The sequence below is a fragment of the Onychomys torridus genome, chromosome 7 (assembly GCF_903995425.1).
Source record: "Onychomys torridus chromosome 7, mOncTor1.1, whole genome shotgun sequence".
Lineage (NCBI taxonomy): Eukaryota > Metazoa > Chordata > Mammalia > Rodentia > Cricetidae > Onychomys > Onychomys torridus.
The window spans coordinates 50,336,509-50,354,775 of NC_050449.1; the positions used below are offsets into that span (position 1 = coordinate 50,336,509).

At 52.7% G+C, this 18,267-nt stretch overlaps 1 protein-coding gene across 3 annotated transcripts; it reads right to left on the minus strand.

The window, feature by feature from the left end:
• Positions 1 to 6,972: 6,972 nt before the first annotated feature.
• Snx33 (sorting nexin 33) lies at positions 6,973 to 17,837 on the minus strand. 3 transcript variants are annotated; one of them, XM_036193284.1, is made up of 3 exons: positions 17,251 to 17,837; positions 14,774 to 16,459; positions 6,973 to 8,460 (listed from the first exon to the last, which is right to left on the minus strand). In XM_036193284.1, exons 2-3 carry the CDS (start codon positions 16,242 to 16,244, stop codon positions 8,207 to 8,209), a joined length of 1,725 nt encoding a protein of 574 aa, XP_036049177.1. In that variant the 5' UTR covers positions 16,245 to 16,459; positions 17,251 to 17,837; the 3' UTR covers positions 6,973 to 8,206. The 3 variants fall into 3 exon arrangements, with proteins under 3 accessions (XP_036049177.1, XP_036049175.1, XP_036049174.1); XM_036193282.1 differs by having other exon boundaries at positions 16,726 to 17,837; XM_036193281.1 differs by having other exon boundaries at positions 16,661 to 17,837.
• Between the last annotated feature and the right edge of the window lie 430 nt (positions 17,838 to 18,267).

Sequence of the window (18,267 nt, forward strand, 5' to 3'; positions counted from 1 at the left end):
GGAGGTGGAGACAGAAAAGTCAGGAATTCATGGCCAGCCTTGGCTATATAGTGAGCTCAAGACCAGCTTGGGCTACATGAGACCCATCTCTAAATAAAACAATGAAACTGAATTAACAAGTGCAAATCACATACACACATATATATCTTGGGGAAGAACATTCCAGACATGGAAAGCAAATACAAAGCCCATAAGGTGCTAGCAAACTCGGAAGAGGAAACCAACCGTAAGATGACTGGTGAATCTGGACTTGCAAGGATGAGGGGAGAGCGCCCAAGGTGAGATCAGAGGGGTTCTGACAGCGAAGCCACAGTCTGTCTGGAGCATGGGGAGACATGGTGTGATCTGGACTATGAATGCAAAGGTCACTCCGGCTCCTGTTAGAGTTTGCGGAGTACGGCATCCGTCCAGGCAAGCCAGTAATGAGGTAGTGAAGAGTGTCAGTGTGGAATTTCTTTGGAGGCTTGGCTCATGGCTGTGGTGTGAAGAATGGCGGCAAGAGCAGAGCTAAGTACCGTTCCATCTAGACCTGAGTTCCAAGGTAAGATATTGCCTTTTCTAGGCTGGGAAACAAGGACCTTGGTGGCTATGGATGACCAAGGTCGCTAAATCACCATCAGGACGTGCGTGCAGGTACACAAACCACACAGCTGAACACACATACTCCGAGTATCTGGAATCTGCCTTCCTTGCCTCACTTTTCCTCGTGGATGACTTCCAGAGTCACTTGCTGTCTCTCTAGCTTAGCTCCAGCCCTAAGGAGACCATTTCTCCTTTGCCCTGCCAGCTCTCACTGTCCCTCTATCGTCTCCTCGAGAAAAACTTTTCATAATTACTCTTGTTCTGTTTTTGTTTTGTTTTAGAGACAGGCTGTTGCCACAGCACCCAAGCTGGTGGCCTGGAACTCACGTATTCAAACTCATAATAACCCTTCTGCCTTAGCCTTCTGTGTTCGTTCTGCCTGGGAAATGCCTTTGCCTCCCGGGGTTCACCTGGCTCTGACAGTTCTTGATGGAGTCCTGCCCCTACCTCCGGTTCACCTCCCCTGGCCTCTTCTATCCACAGACAGACCTCTCTTCCACACTCCAGCCTGAGGCCCTGTAGAAAACGATCAACAAATATTTGTCCAGTGCTGTCTGTGTGTCAAACTCTCTGCCCTTCCACCTGCTGACATGAAGGCAGAGACTCCGCACACAGTCCAGGCTGCACAGGGTGGTTACATGCCTTACACAAGTGCCTCAGTGCCCGTAAGCCACTGTCTGCTGGAGCATGTTAGCAGAGTGGCTAGGTAACTCAGCAGGATTTAGCCTAAGGCACACAGTAAGCATAGCACATAGCAATACTGAAAAAACAAGCTGCTGGTATGCACTCAGGCCTGCCTTAGCTGGCTGTCTGAAACACAGCACACCTGGGATAGTATAGTGCCCACATTTCTGACCTTGTGGCCCTTATAATCATAGCCATTGTTGGACTAATGCAGGGGTGGGGGAGAGCTGAAACTAAAAGGCAACCTTGTCTGTGGTTATCCCATGAATCCATCCATGAGAGACCTGGATATAAGTGAGTCTCTTTACTCCTGGGGAATATTTGTTCTCTATGTTCTGATGTACGTGACTGGTGGCCAGTGGCCTCAAAGACCCTCCCACCTACGCTGATGGGTACCATGATGTTCAAAACTGCTCACTATAGAGACAATGTAGCAACAAGGGTCAGAACCCAAGGCCTGCGGTTGGTGGGAGACTTGGCCACTAGTCCAGCCATGCTATCTACAGTGTGTAGCCCCACAGGGCTTGCCCAATTTGTCTTCTCACCTAGGAAACAGGATGCCAGAATTCTTGGCATTGCCCCTCTCCAGGGCTTCTTTGGCTCCACCCAAGACCAATAATCTCAGCCACTCCTCAAAGAAGGTTTGCTGTGCAGGCCCTGCCCAGCAGATATGTTTGCTTATGGAACCCTCCCAGCAGCTATCTGCAACTCCATGGCATGAAGGAGCATTGAAAGCCTGGTGCACCTAAGAACATCAGTGCAGCGAGTACACCTGGGTATGACTTGTACTCGGCTCCTCAGCTCCGTGGGCCTGCCTCTGGTGGTAGAGGAAGAGGAGCCAGAGCCTGTGGCCACCTGCGGGGCAGCAGGACTACATGGTGAAATCTCATATTGCTTCCACTCAGAGCACTTCTGATGAAAGACAGCATGGTGGCTCGGGTCCCTCTGCATTCCAGCGAGCCTCCAACTACTACCCCAGACATTGGCCACTTACCTCTTAGCCCAGGTGACCCAAGTAGCCCAAGTTAGGTCCTGTCTCCCTCTGGTCCTGGCTACTCCAGCACTTCCCCTTTCCTCCTCTATAAAATCATGGTGATCATCATGTAGCTGTGAAATAATGACCTTCCAGTGTCCACCACAGGCTGCACTGGGCAAGGGTAGGGGCCTCAGGGAAGTTAAGATTCAAGGGACTGGGACTTACAGCCCTTTCTCAGGTAGAACACCGAGGAAGTTGCCTGGGGTGTCTCCAGAGCATTCTGTGCCGTGGAATGATGACCATGAGCTACAAAAGGGGCCACAAGCTACAGGAGGAACCTTTGCTGCCTCCTGACAAGGGGGCAACAGAGGAAGAGACGGGACCAAACTCATGGAGCCTGGATTGAGGGGACAGGTGGTAGGAGGCATGAGAGAGGATGGAGAGCACCCAGTGCCATCGGGGCCAGCTGCAAGCACAATGCCAGGGTCAGTTCTACAAGAAACAACCAACAGCATTGGCATCCGGGGCAGCGGTAAAGAAAAGAGCAACAAGAGGAGAAAAAAAAGAAGATAAAAACAAAATCAAAGTGAGTGGATTTGGAAGTTAAATCTCTACAGGTGGAAACGCTGTCAACTAGTACACCTAATCCTTTAATGTGGAACAAATCTGGATAGTGGGATTCGGCCTTTGACACCCAATCTGCCAGCGGCCCGCCAAAGGTCTTCAAATATGTCAACCCCAAAACTTATACACAACCCTGCAAAAGGAAGCTTCCCTCAAGTTACATGTGATTGTTTTTCTACCATGAGAACAGAGAGAAATCCAAGGCAGACCAAGGCAGGTGTGGTGGTTCACGCTGGTAAACCCAGCATTCAGAAGGCTGAGAAAGGAGGGTGGCTTGGGTTCAAGGCCAGTTTGAGCTACAGGTTAAGATCCTGTCTCCAGACAAAAACACAGTGAGGTTAGCTTCCTCACTGACTTCCATCTGTAAACAGCCCAAGGCACGAAGACGTCACCGAGTAGGGCTGTCTTTAGGTTTTTATGGGTGGAAGGTGGGGAAGTGTAAAGAGAGACCGCTGGGCCTCACCCACCCTCAAACCGCTCTAGCTTTTCATCAACCTCCTGTTCCAACCATGTGAAGCAGAGGTCTGTTCCCTGCTTTCTTTAGACCTCAGTGAATTCATCAGCACAACTTCAAGGAATGGAGCCAGAGCTGGGTTCAAGATCAGCCCTGCCTGGGCAAATCCATCTTCCTTCTGGCCAAGTCTCAGTCTCCAGAATGAAACGGATGCTGAGCAGGACTGGGGGTGGACTATGGAGGCCACAGCTATGTGTCAGACTCTGCTTTTTAAACAGACTGGACTGCATTGGGGTTAAGTAACAAAACAACCTAGAGGAAAAAGTTTATGCTGAACTACGTAGATCCCCAGGACTGGGTTTTGCAATCAGCCTCTGAGCTTTAGCTAGGGGTGATAAGTTCTGACTTTCCCCCATAGTCCTCTTGCCAGGACTAACAGTCTGCTCCTGTCCCAGTGGTGGAGAGGGAGCAGGAGGCAGTGGTGAGGAAGCAGGTTGGGGTGGGTGAGGGAGCAGTCTGTCAGGCTTGGCTCCCAGAGGTCTGAGTCAGCGGGGCAGGCAGGGCGGGCCCAGTCCACACATGCGATGGGAAGACCGGGCACAGGAATGTTCCTCCCGTCCAGGCGAGGGCCCTGCCCACTGCATCCTGGCTCCTTCTCCCTTCTGCCTTAGACGCTGCAACTCAGCTGCAGACAGGGGATGCTCCAAAGCCTGGAGCTGTGGCTGGTGGGTTCTGCCAGGGGCCTTCAGAACAGCCTGATCCTCAGGACTGGCTCAGGGTGAACAAGGCCTGGCCAGCCTGGCCAGAGCTGGGGGCTCTGGCCCCAGAGCATCCCCCACCCTGCTGGGTGAGGTGGCCAGGTACCACCTTCACTAGGACTCAGGGTCACGCTTCTGAACAGTAAGTTGAACTTGGTACTGCGGGTCCATTCTGCCGAGACACCCAGACCCCTAGAACACATGCCTGTATGTGGCACCAATAACTCGCTCTGCATCTGATCTAGGACACAGACCTCTGGGTTGCCTGTGCCACAAAGTTCTCTTGAATCTCTAATGAATCTTCAAGGGACCCACGAAGTGACATTGACATGGTGCAAGTGGCATCGGGACACCTTTGTTTCATACTCATGTGATCCTGGCTGTGTAGGGCTGTTACTGTGTGCCGAGGACTGTTGTGATGAGACATCTCTGAACAGATGGCAACACACATGTGGTCATAGCTGTGAATACATGATAGAGTATGGCAGTGTGACCAAGGTGCAACTATGTGAGTAGCTGGGTGTGAGTGGCCACATGCAGCCTTTGGACAAGTCTATGACTGTGTGCCTTTGTGTCTGTGGCGGTACATCTATCTACAAGCAAGGGACTTGTGTCTGATCAGGCTGCAGTACTCCAGCTATGGCACAGAAGCTCACAGATCTCCTGCTTCTTAGCAGAGACAGGATGCAGAATCTCAGGTCTCTCCATCCCCCATCTCTACATAGACACAAAGCAGACTCCTTTTCCAGGGCTGGGCCAAGACTGGGAACCCAGGGGTCCCAACCCCCATCCCAGGTTCTGGTAGCTGCCCAGGACAGAAAAAGAGGCCTTGTTTTCCAACTCCCTCAGAGCCAAGTGGGGGGGGAAACTAGAGGCAGCTGGGCCCAGCTCAGTCTGGAACATCTGCCCAGCATGGGACTAAGGTCAACAAGCCCTGTCACCACAGCATGCCCCCCTCATTCTCCCCCAGTCTCCTGCTGGGGGGACACTCTGCCCAGCTCAGACAATCACAAATCCCTCCAATGCATACAGTAGAAAGAAACCAGAGACAGGGGTTGTGACAGCCCCTTTCTCCATACACTTGCTACTAGCCAGAGACCTCAGTGTCACCAGGAGCAGGACTGGTCTATCTCTAGCCTTCACTTTATCTTTTTTTCTTTCTTCTTTTTCTTGTTGAGGCACCAGTTCACTGTGTAGACCGGGCTGGCCTCGAACTCACCTGCATCTGCTGGGTTTAAAGGTGTGTGTCACTACACCTGGCTTCTAGTTTTCACTTTCTGATTTTTCTCCGAGGTCTACCTAGGGAGAACCCAGCGTCGTGATTACAGGAATGGGAGGTGGTTCCTTCTCAGCAGAGGGACACAGGGGGGCATGCTATTCCTTGGGGCAGGAAGTGTCAGCTGGGGGCTTTCCAGGCATCGTGGGTGAAGAGGAACATTCCAGAGGGCCTCAGCAAGGAGCCCTACCCCCACCCATGCTCAGAGTCTTCTCTACAGAAAATTACACGGAGGCCAAAGCTGAGAAGAGGCTGAAAACAAGAAGTTGGTTCCTTTAACAGTAGGAAAATGAAGGCAAGCAGGGAGGGGAGAATTCCTCAGAAAGTCCCAAATCTGACCTAATTTTGATCCAGAGCCAAGGGGCTCCATTCCAAAAGTTCCTGTAAGGACACTATGGCCTAAATGAGGCCCATTCCTCACCCCCTGCCATGAGCTCCTCAGACTCTGACCTGACCAAAACCCTCTCTGGTGAAGCTGACCCTGGAGAATCCCACTGTCTCTGAAAGAGGACCAGCTCCTCAGTGTTCTTTCCATATGTGGAAGAATCATTCCAGGGCACCAGGGCACACCCAAGGGCATGGAGACGGGTCTTCTTTAAGTTCTAAAATGGGAGCCACTGCAAGGGTGGGCACCCAAGACTGACCAAGTGTCGGCCTCCCTGTGCTGGACTGGAGCCTTCTACGGACAGCTTCCTAGGACAGGCATCAGCTGGCACAGTCTCATCCTCTTCTACAATCCCCAGCATAAGACTGTGACACCTGGGACCCGCTACAGGACTTCACCCGGACAGAGGAGGGGCTGGCAATATGGCTCAGTCAGTAAAGTGCTTGTAGCATAAGCATGAGGACCTGAATTCAAATCCAAACCATCAACATATGCAAAAAGCCAGAACTTAGGCATGACCACACATGTCTTTGGCTTCCTAGAGCACCTCCCCCAAACACACACACACACACACACAATGCTGATCTCTGGCTTCTTAGAGCACCTCCCCCCCAAATACACACACACACACACACACACACACACACACACAAAATGCTGATCTCTGGCCTCTTGGAGCACCTCCCTCCAAATACACACAGATACACACACACACACACACACACACACACACACACACACAATGCTGATCTCTGGCTTCTTAGAGCACCTCCCCCCCAAATACACACACACACACACACACACACACACACACACACACACACACAATGCTGATCTCTGGCCTCTTGGAGCACCTCCCTCCAAATACACACAGATACACACACACACACACACACACACACACACACACACAATGCTGATCTCTGGCCTCTTGGAGCACCTCCCTCCAAATACACACAGATACACACACACACACACACACACACACACACACACACACACACACACGCTAACAATGAGGAAACCCAGGTGCGAGGAGGCCATGGAGCCAGCTGGGGGTATGGGACCTTCTGCTGCCTCTGACCAGGGTAGCCTTGCTCCTATGAAGTTATGAATTAACTTTAACCCCACCAACATCACTGAATCTAGTCCAGAGGGGCAGTTTGGGTTCTGTTCCCCCCCAACACTCACTGCTCCCGGGATTCCGAAAGAAAAGACCATGCTTCTGTTACAGTAACTGTAAAAGGTTTATCAAGAGAAAGAGTGAAGCAGCAGGACCCAGGAGCAGACCATGGCTTCCAGGAAGGCAGGGGGGACAGGGTCACTTCCCAACAACATGCTGCTGGGCCGCATCCTGGCCTGAAGGGTAAGGGGGCAGTAACTCCTGGAGGATGTAAACATAGGTGGGTGGTAACACAACCTGTGAGTGAGTCTGGCCAGGAGCAGGGGGTCTAAAGTTCCCAGTGTCTTCCTCTCAGACTTCCCACTGTGCAATGAGAAGGACTGGAGAAGACCAGCCCACAGAAGCAAAGGTGTCTGGGAACTTGGGACCTGGACCTGCTAGAACGGGGAGTTCCTGCTGGTCACTTTCTGGTTCCTCCAGAAAGGCACCGCCAGAGGCTCTGTGCATCCTGGCTTGAGCATCTTGAGCCCAGAGAAGGGAAAGTTGCTGCATAGTCCCCTCAACAAGGAAAAGTAGGGGGGGTGTCCCCCAACCAAGGTAGAGGCGAGTCCAAGACGTATTGGAGGGAGTTGGCCTGCAGTCCCTCCTGCAGAAGCCGTACAGCAGGGAAATCCAGGGACCACGGGGCAAGGACGATCCCTCCCTCTGTCAGACTGACCAGAACCCATGGAGAGGATACCAAACTTGTTTGGAAAAGGTAAAGAAGAGGAGAGACAACATTGGTTCTCTCCCCATGTCCTTCACCCATTTCCTGTCTTGTAGGTCCTTGCAGTTCTTCAAGATATTTCTGGAATGTCATCTCCTCCATGGAGTGTCCCCTGCCCAGCAGAGTTCTGTGGTCCTTCAAGGAGTTTCCATGAATCCTCAAATGTCCCTGTCACACTGCAGTGTATGATACCCATCTTGAAAGGTGGCTCTTCTGGGACAGGCATGTTCCGGGCTTGGTCACTAGTGTTTCAGCCATGGCTACTGCAGTCAAGGGAGTCCAGGGAATAAACAGGGTGTGGTGGCCAGGTGAGTGTGAACTGTAGACTACAGAGACTGCTGCTCTCTAGGGACTGACCAGCAGCCCAGGCTTTGGCTCAGAGGACTCTCTCTCCATTCACCCATCTCTAAAGTGAGGGAAGACTCTTCCAGGGGGTACCAGGACTTCTCAAAAGTCCCTTCTCGCCTCTCCCACTCCTGAGCACCTGAGCCACTGCTAGAGACAGGGAGGCTTGGAGCGGGGTAGGCTGCAGTAACTAGGTCCAGGTGGGAAGAGGGCCTGCACGGGTGGTCCGTCTGTCAGAGATGGTCGTACATGCGCAGGGTCTTCTCCAGCTGCTGGCCCACCCGCTGGTAGAAAAGGATCTGCTGGCGCAGGTAGCTTTGCATCATATGCTTGAAGTCAAGCTCACGGCGCTGGTGGAAGTGGTTCATCTCAGCCTGCAGGGCGAAGCCTACCACGCGGCAGCGCCTGCGGATGCCATCTGCCTCTTCCTGAGCCATGCGGCCCTCGTCGCTCATGCGCTGGCTCTCCTTCACCTTGGCAAAGGCACCTGGCAGGACAGCACAGGACAGACAGGCAGGTCAGGGATTGGACCTCCCCTCCTCACTCCCTGTACATCCCTAGAGTCTCACAAAGGCGCATGAAGCCTCGGGTCTCCACCCAGACTTCCTCCTGAACCCACCTGACTGTCTCCATCAGGACATGACATCACTGGCCTCTCTCTTCCAAGAAAGCCTTCTGTGTACCCTGTGATCTCTGAGGCTTCCCAACATCTTGTATCTTAGCTATTGCACTCTGGCTGGTTGGCTTACCCTGAGTTCAGGGACTGTCATGTTCCTCTGTTCCCCAGGTCCCACAAGGTCTGGCCCACGCAGATGTGGACGTGTCTGCTGAACTGACTCATCTCACCCCCAGGCTGCTTGACAGTGACATCCCCCTGATTTGAGAGTCTATCTCATAGTACCCAAAGCTGTTCCCTAAGCTGAATGACTGGCTCTTCACTGCATGCAGATGACAGTCCATACCCATTGCCCTGCCTGGGAGGCCTCAGGGAGTTGGCTCTCACACAGGTGACTTCCACAGTGTCACCGTGCCCATCCAACCCTCCCAGTTCTTTCCTATCTTACCCCTGCCTGCTGGATCTCTATCCATAATTCAAGGCCTAGATCAGGTTTTACTTCTACGCCAAACTCTCTCCAGTGCCCCAGGCAGGATGCCTCCCACTGCACCTGTTCTCAGCTGGCTTTCAGAGCTGATTCTAACACAGCGCTCCAAAGGCTCCAAAGGCCACCTGGTACAGCTCCCTTACATACAAGCCCCACCCACTCCTCACCCCTGTCCCTATAGAACCAGAGGAGACTGTAATGATAAACAGGTAACAGACAGTAATAGAAAGAGATAAACCTGGGCAGGGGCCTTAATCTGGAAGAATTGGACTGAATCCACAAACAGTTGATGAGTTCAGTTTTGAAGAAAGGCAGGTGACTAACTTTGCCTTTAAGCCAGTTGTGGAGAAGAGGAGGTAAGTGTGACCGTGGGCACTCACTCTCAAAGGACAAAAGAGAGTCCCCAGTACAAGGGGGCCTCACTCCACTTTTCCTTTTGTTGACTGTTTTTTGTTTTTTGTTTTCTTTTTGAGCTGAGGATTGAACCCAGGGCTTTGCGCTTGCTAGGTGAGCGCTCTACCACTGAGCTAAATCCCCAATTAAGACTTATTTCATTTTTAATTATTTGTATGTTGGGGAGGGCAGCACATGCATGGGAGTGGCAACGGAGGCCAGAGACATCAGATCCCTCCAGAGCACCCCCCACCCCCTGGAGTTACCAGCAGTGGTGGGCTGCCTGACATGGGTGCTGGGAACTAAACTTGGGTCCTCTATAAGAGCAGCACATGCCTTTAACCACTGAGCCACTTCTCCAGCCCTTCCTTAGTTTTGTTAAAATTTATTTTAGTATTTTATGCGTATGAATGTTTGCCTAGATGTATGCCTGTGGAGCACGTGCATTCCTGGTACTGCTGGAGGCTAGAAGAGGGTGTCAGCTCCCCTGGAACTGGAGTTACAGATGGTTGTGAGCCACTATGCTCACTATGCTGGGAGTTACACCTGAATCCTCTGGGAGAGCAGGCGGTCCTCTGAACATCTGAGCTATCTCTCCAGCTTTTCTTTTGTTCTGCTTTGTTTGGAGACAGGGTCTCATGTAGACCAAGCTGATCTCAGACACATGCGTTACTGTACTCGGGTTGTGAAGATACATCCCCAGCCCATGCCACTTCTACATGTATTCCTTCAAGTCTCCCTGAAGTGGTCCGGAGAATTCACAAGGCACTTACTATATATGCCCAGGCTTTACATACTAATATAACTCCAGATACCCTCATCAGAGACAGCATCTCTATCAGTGAGCAAGAGCAGGGTTAAACAGTTACTAGTGGCAATTTACACAATGCCTCAAGTTTGGAGACGCTTCCACAGTACCCACAAGAAATCTGGAGCTCCCAGCTTTCAGCTCACTCAGGCCTTCTGACACCTTCTCTCGATTATCACCTGCCTCCTGTTCCATCCTGACAGTCCAGCACAGTCTTGGGCACAGGAGGGAACACAGTAAGAAAGTTCAGAGCTGAAGAGACCCTTGGGGCAGCTGTTTGATCCCACCACAACTACTGAAAGACAAAACTAAGATCTTGAGGAGACTTGCCTCAGGGCTCCCAACCCCCTTCCTGTAAGTAGAGGGTGACTGGCCCTCCACATCTGGGGAATGGACACCATTGCTACTACAAAAACCCTACGTAAGGCTTCCAGACAGTGGACACAAGTATCCAAGAAGGTCACAGTGGGTAGGAGGGACCATAAGAAGAAATACGAGATCAAGACAAAGAAAGTGAAGTTAAGCTGCAGCAAATAGAGTCTACGTGAAGCAGAGACCCGGAAGCCTGAACTCCATGGGCCTGTCTGGTTGAGTCTGGAGCAATGCTGGCAGATCAACACTCAAAGGAAGATCTTGTTGGGACTAGAAAGATGGTTCGCAGGTAAGAACACTTGACTGCTCTTCCGGAGGATCTGAGTTTGATTCCCAGCACCCACATGGCAGCACATAACTATGTAATTCCAGCCCCAAAGGATTGAATGAATACCCTCTTCTGACCTCCACAGGTACCAGGCATGTATGTGGTACACAGACATACATTCAGGCAAAACGCAAAACACCAATACACATAAAATAAATTTAAAAGATTTTTTAAATAAATATATATATATTTTTTGAGACAGGGTTTCTCTGTGTAGCCCTGGCTGTCCTGGAACTCGCTTTGTAGACCAGGCTGTTCTCAAACTCACAGAAATTCACCTGCCTCTGCCTCCCAAGTGCTGGGATTAAAGGCGTGCGCCACCACCGCCCAGCAAAGAAAGATTTTTATGTCTGGTCTACAGAGTGAGATCCAGGACAGGCACCAAAACAACATAGAGAAACCCTGTCTCGAGGTGGGGGGGAAGACTAGCCTGGGGTACAAAGCAAGACCCGGTCTCAAAAAAGGAGGAACAGCAACCACTACCACTGGAGTGGAAAAATGGGGAAGCATACCTGTTGCTCATGCCAAGGACCAGAGTTCAGTTGGCAGCTCACAACTGCCTGTAACTCCACCTCCAGGGCATGCAACACCCTCTTCTGGCCTCTGTGGGTACCCTCACTCATGTTGATATATATGTCAACATATATATCAACACACACACACACACATGTATATATATTCACACACACACACACACACATATATATATTCACACACTTATATATATATATATTCACACACACATATAAACACACACACACACGCACACACTCACACATATATATATTCACACACACACACATATATATATTCACACACACACATTCACACACACATATATTCACACACACACACGCACACACACACACTCACACATATATATATTCACACACACACATTCACACACACATATATTCACACACACATATATATTCACACACACACATATTCACACACACACATATATATATTCACACACACATATAAACACACACACACACACATGCATCCAAATACACAGACACATGCCAATACACATAATTAAAGAGGAGGAGAGCAGCAGCAGTCCCTGCTTAGGTGCAGCAAGGATTACATAAGGCTGGACCTATCTGTCTCCTAGTCAAGAGCTTGCATCTACAGGAACTACCTGCCCTCCTTTAGCTAAGCCATGTGTTCCATGGTTCCTCAGGATGCTCTGTCGTCCCAGACCTGCCTCAGGCACACAAAGCCCCAAACTGGAGCGCTGGAGTAGGAGACCCAAGCCTCCTTCTTTCCTCCTCTCCCTTCTGCACCATCGACCTCAACTGTCCAGTCCTTGGCAAGTCCCTACCTCCACCTGCCCGATACAGTAGATTCTAACATACTTGGCCCCTATACCTACTCCGCTATCAAATCACCTCAGTGCTGCTTATCTGTGAAATTGAAGGGACAATACCAGCTACTTAGTGTGACTGGCTTAAGACTGACCTCTGACCTTGCTGGCTCTCAGGAGAGGACTCTGGGTCCTGGCTTGCTCTTGGCAGACAACGATCCCCCTTTTCTGTGGCAGGATAGCTATTACTAGGTTTTTCTTCCCCCAAATAACCAAGTGGGCAGAACAGACCTGGAGAGCTCAGCGTAGCTCCAGATTCCACGTCAAATCAACATGGAGACTGGGGGGAGAAAACTCTCCAAGGTCACCCCATAGGTGAGGTCACCCTATAGGTGAGGTCACCCTATAGGTGAGGTCACCCTATAGGTGAGGTCCCTCCTAGCCCTATTTCCTGACTCCCCAGCCTCCCCCAACTGTTCCCTCACATGCTCACCGTTTGTTCAAATGTCTAGATGGAACAGACAGAATCATGTGACCCAGCACCAAATGTCGTCCTGTTACTTTCTCCGAGGAAAGCCTCTATCTACAAGGCTAGTACAGGATGTTCTCCAGCAGCAGTTCCCAAAGCCTGCCCAGTCTGTCTCAGACCAACTCCAACCCCTCCTCTCACACTCACCCTAGACTCAAGCCAGAACTCAGAACCTGCAGTGAGCAGGACTTGCACCGTAGGAGGCAGATACAGGCAGCATCTGCTTCAGGCTGCAGGGTCTCCCCAGAAGGCAGAAGCCCCTGACTCTAAGAGACATCTCCAGTGGAGACTGAGACAAGGCCTCTCCTACCTGTCTGCCTATCCGAGGTAGAAAGGACAATATAGCTTCTCCCCACCCCCCCCCCCCCCCCCCCCCCCCCCCCCCCCCCCACCCGTCTTCTTCGATGACAGCCTGGGAACACTGGGTGTGTGGACATGTGATTGCCCTCTTGCCCCAGCTTAGTTCTAAGTGAGAGTTTTCCAGCCACTGCGTCGGGGGAGCTGTTTAATCATTGTGCCCAGCCTCTTGCTGCCCACACAAAAACATGCCATCCAAGGATCTGGTTGAACCAGCTTTCCCAGGCCCAGCATGGTGTGTGGCTCCACTTCCTCACAGGAAGGCACCTGCCCTGCCAGGCTGGGCCCCTGCTCCGAGTGCAAAGCCAGATCTATGGGAGCAGCTAAAGGTGCAGGCCAGGCCTTCCCCAGAAGTCTCTACCTAAGAAACTAAGGCCCTTTCCACCCAGGGACACAAGGCAAGCTGGGTGCAAAGTCAGGCTAGAACTCAGGCTTTGAATCCCCGGGGCTGAAAGGAGGAGAAAAGTAGGTGGAGAAGTGAGGGCTCAGCAAACAAAAGAGATAAAGGAAAAGGTGAAGGGGGAGAGGTGCCTGCAGCTAGAGTTCTGACAACCACCTTCATAATTAGGACAGGGGCCTGAGGGCAGGAGTATCATATTTGCTGTTCCCTAGACTCAAACCAGAGGGCCAGAATAAAACTCCTTGACCTCAGGGCCTAGGGTCCTGGGAGCCAGCCCCATACCCTGAATATATTCTTCCTGAGTTACCGCCCCAGGGAAGACCACACCTCTCTCCTGACATCTGCCTTCTCTGAGTCCCCGGACTCAGTCACCTGCTAGGTCAGCCCCTGACTCAATTCGTATGCAAGGAGAAGCCCAGTTTGGGAAGGGAAGAGAGACTGACTGGCCCATGTGGACAGAGCCCTGGACCCCTGGTTCTGTTCCCACTGCCCAGCTTAGTGCCCCATGTGACCCAGGATGAGTCACTTCACTGGCAGTTCCTCAACAGGCAGGGGCTCATCCGGTCCCTCCCCTACACAGGGGGCCATGAGAACTGAAAACATGACGGACCTGGGAGGCAGCCAATATGGATATGTCCTTGGGGAGCTGGAAGGAGGAAGGGATAGTCCCAGCTGATCCACAACCACTCTGCTGTGGGCAGAGACTTCATCTGCAAAACGAGGACAGAGATCCTCCTGCACAGATAGGGGCTGGCAGACAGGGCAGAGGGGGAGTCTAGGCTCAGATGCTTCAAAGGTAGAAGCTGAGCCTATGAGACGGTAAGAGAGCCCGCAGTGTGCTCTTGCCTGTGTCTGTCCTGGTCCTCCTTCAACCCATGGGTTCATGTAAGGCAGATTCTGGGATCTGGTTATCTCTGTGTTCCCAGAACCTTAGGGTTCCATGTGTGATAGGGTCAATGAGACACAGAAAAAGCAGAGTGGACAGGAAGGTATACACAGAGCTCAGTGAGAACAGAGACCAAACCTGTCCACACTATCCCTAGGCCTACAACAGCACTCTCTAGAGAATCATCTCAGTACATTTGTTGAGCCAGGGATGGAGACTGAGACAGGAAAATGTGATGAGCTGTTCACTGTAGTACAGGCTGTCCTCGTATTCCCAGGAACCAGCAGAACGCCACACTCAGGAAGGGCTTACCTTTTTGCAAGTGGATAATGTCAGGGAAGTTGGAGAGCAGGCCCTGGTAGAGAGACAGTGTGTCAAGCATTTGGAAGAGGTCGTTCTTGGGCTGTTCAGCAAACATCTCACCAACAGTTTCATAGGTCCGGCCGGTGTGAGAAATGGCATTGTTGAGGGCCTCCGAGCTAAAGGGAGGATCCATCTGGAAGGCATGGCTAATGGCCTGGAAGGCACTTCCTAGCTTCTGGAATTCCTTGCGGAAGCCTCCCACATGCTTCCGCACGAGCTCTGATGTCACGGTGCTAAGCTGCAGGACACTGTCATCCATCTTCTTACTGAAAGCCTTGAACGTATCCACACGGTCCTCTACGTCCTGCAGATCCTGGTGCTCTGTGGGGATCTGGAAGGTGAGCAGAAAGCTGGCACCCACCATCTCATCCTTCTCTGCCCGGCGTTTGCCCATCTTCCACTGTTTGTCATCTAGGCAGCTGAGGAAATGCTGGAAGCCCTCATACTGAGAGAGCACAGGGTGGCTAGTCATGTGGTCCATCCAGAGGATGAGTCGTCGCTTGCGCTTCTCAATGAAGTCCTCCTCAAAGCGGCCAGTGGCCTGCTTCTCAGGCAGGTGGGGCACAGAGATGACAGTGAACTTATGTAGAAGGCGGTTGTAGAGCCAATCAAAGTGTTTGTAGCGCCGGTAAACAGGTGAGCCAGCGTGGGTGGGTGTAAGCTTGTAGGAGATGTAACTTTTGATGCCTTTGAACTTGGTCTGTTTGGTGGGGTCCTCTACAGAGCAGGCAAATGGGTGGGGGTTGGCCTTCCACTGAGGGCCACGGGGGCCCATCTCAATGGAGTATGTCTCAGCAATCTTGGCCATCATGGGCACATCACCAAGGATAAAGGCCTCCACTCCAGAGCGCACAAAACATGAGAAACGATTGAGGTTCCGTCCCACCACACTGCCCCGCTTGGCAGACGCTAGACTGTCCTGCCTTTCCAAGGGTGCCTTGGGTCGGAAAGCCATATGCTGGCTGGGATAGGCACCCGGGTAGGAAAGGTTGAGTGGAGGGTGCCCATTGGTACTGAGGCCACCAGCCCTTGGCTCTTCTACCACTGTGCATCCGTCATCCCAGTCATCCCAGTCGTCATCATCATCATCCTCAAAGCTTCCTTGGTTTGAGAGAAAGCCACTGCCCCCACCACTCCTGGCTTGGCTGGACATACTAGGGCTGTTATACAAACTCACTTGGGTGCCCAGGGAGCCTGCAGGGATGCTGGGGTAGTCCACATGGTTGGTGTTGATGCCAGGACGGACAATCTCGACATAAGAAGCAGGGAAGAGCCCTGTCTCCCCACGGCTGTTCTGCCCCTGCAGCCATCCATCCAGTGAGGTCTCACTAAAGATAACCAGGTCTTCATCCTGCTGGATGTTGATTTCCTCCTTGTTCTCACTGTGGAAGTCATAGAGGGCTCGGCCTTTCAGTGCCATGGCTAGGCTACGGGGCAGGGCAGGTCAATAGTGGACGGGAAATACCTTGCCGGAACTCAGGATGCTCAGCAGGGTGTCCAAAAATGTACTTGCAGCTCAAAGTCTAGTATACCTTATTCAGACCCTCAGGCAGGGGTCTCGGCATGCACAAGGCCTTCTCTTCAAAGAAACGTCCATGGTCCAGAAACAGCCTTATCCAGCCTTGGGGTATCTGCCTGTAAACAGGGAGGGGTTGGTCATGACCACAGTCTTTCTTCCCTCCCTTGGCAGCCCGTGAGAGGGAGGGAGTCACTCCCTCCTCTCACACCAAGTAGAAAAGTCAAATGACCTGGAGAAACAAGCTCTGCTAGAACAAGAATGCAACGACACTTTCCACTAGAACAATGTTGTACAACAGAAAAGAATCAGCTACGGACCAAGGTCCCAGGGACGCAGGCAAGGTTCTGCCTCCCGGCTCCCAGCTCCTTTGGGAGGCTCTCACATTCCTCTGAAGATCTGTTCCTTCCTCCTTCCTCTCTCTTCCCTGGCCACCGCGTCTTCAAGAATCCAGAAAATCCAAGAGGGGCGAGGAGAATAACAGCAAAGTCCTGAACCAGTTCCAAGGGTGGCTGTGTCCGGCCTCCAGACGAGCCAGGCCGGGAAAACAAGAGCCAAAGCTTGCACAACCGTAGGATAACTAACTACACGACCTAGGGGGTGCGACCCTGCCTAGCCCGCTCTGGTGCCCTCTTCCCGCCCTGCAAGTGGCTAGCCCCCCACCCCCAGAGAACAAGGGGGCACAACAAGCCGCTCAGAGGACTTCTGCGCTCGCTCTCTCTCTCTCTCTCTCTCTCTCTCTCTCTCTCTCTCTCTCTCTCTCTCTCTCTGCCTCTTTTGTTTGCCTAATTCCTCAGCAGTTTCGGAGTACTAAGCTGACCCTGATCCCAGTCCCAGGACCCCTGTCCAGAGGTAGTAGAAAGCTCCACCATCACCACCCCCACCACTGGTGTACCAGCAAACACTTAACAGTAGTTGGTAGATGGAGTTCCTTCGAATAGATGGCGCGGCCGGCTGTTTGTCCGGCCGGCCGGAGGTTCGTTCTCCGCGATGCCCGGGGGGATGCTGCCGGAGAAGGTATGAGCTGAGCCCCAGCCTCCTGCCTCCTTCCCCCGCACTTGCAGCCCCTCAGCGCTGCCAGCGGGAAGCCAGGTCCAAAACAAAACAAAAATCCCAAAAAAGAAAAAGAAGTCCAGGAGGTGGCGTCCCGAGGAAGGAGGGGACAGCAGTAGGGGAGGTGAGGGGTGGAGAGAGAGGGAGGGAGGGAGGTATGAGGGAGGGAAAGCAGGCTAGGGAATTGAGCAAACTCCACAGCACTTCCGCGCGTCCAGGCGGAGCAGGGACCGCACGGCTCCGCCCTCCCGAGGCCAGGGTGCCACCGCCGGCTTTCCGTCCTCTTTCTTTCTGGCGGGCGCCCCCCCCCCCGCCCCGGTTCAGTCCGGGTGGCGGGGATCCGGGAAGTGGACTCGGGAGTCGGGGAGCTGCAAGCTCTCATCCGCCGAGTAGCCGGTGTCCAGAGCCACCTCGCACCCGGGTTAGAGCGCCGCGCGGGGGAGCTCGCCAGCCGCCGCGGGGCCTCGCCTCCTGGACTCGATCACCCGCCTGCCTTTTCCGTGACGCAAGGGCAGGAAAACTCCGAAAAGTTTGCCGAGCGCCCAGTGGCAAGGAGGGAGCGAAGGACTAGGAGAACCGCGCCGGCTGCCAGGGAGCAGCGTTGCTGTGCCGGCTACCCTTTCCCAGCCTCCTTACCCGTCTCTCTTGCTCCGATCAGTCTAGGAACAGATACGGGATTGTCCTCAGAGGGGGAGGCAGCAAACTGTGAGACCCTGGTGTCCGGCATGGGACACCCGACGCTGCGAGCCTGATAGGGCCGGGAGCACCCTGCCTTGGGCGGCTTCCTTCGGGGTGGGGGGATGGAGGATGGGGGTGGGAGGCAAGACTGTACTTCTGCAGTGGCAAGGAACAAGCTTAGGCACAAGCGGCTTCT

What these genes read in the sequence shown, in the direction of transcription:
- Snx33 (XM_036193284.1), bottom strand. Translation starts at nt 16,244, where the DNA reads ATGGCACTGAAAGGCCGAGCCCTCTATGACTTCCACAGTGAGAACAAG. An exon ending in CATTATCCACTTGCAAAAAG is followed by an intron (nt 8,461 to 14,773) that starts GTAAGCCCTTCC and finishes CTGTCCTGCCAG; the next exon opens with GTGCCTTTGCCAAGGTGAAG.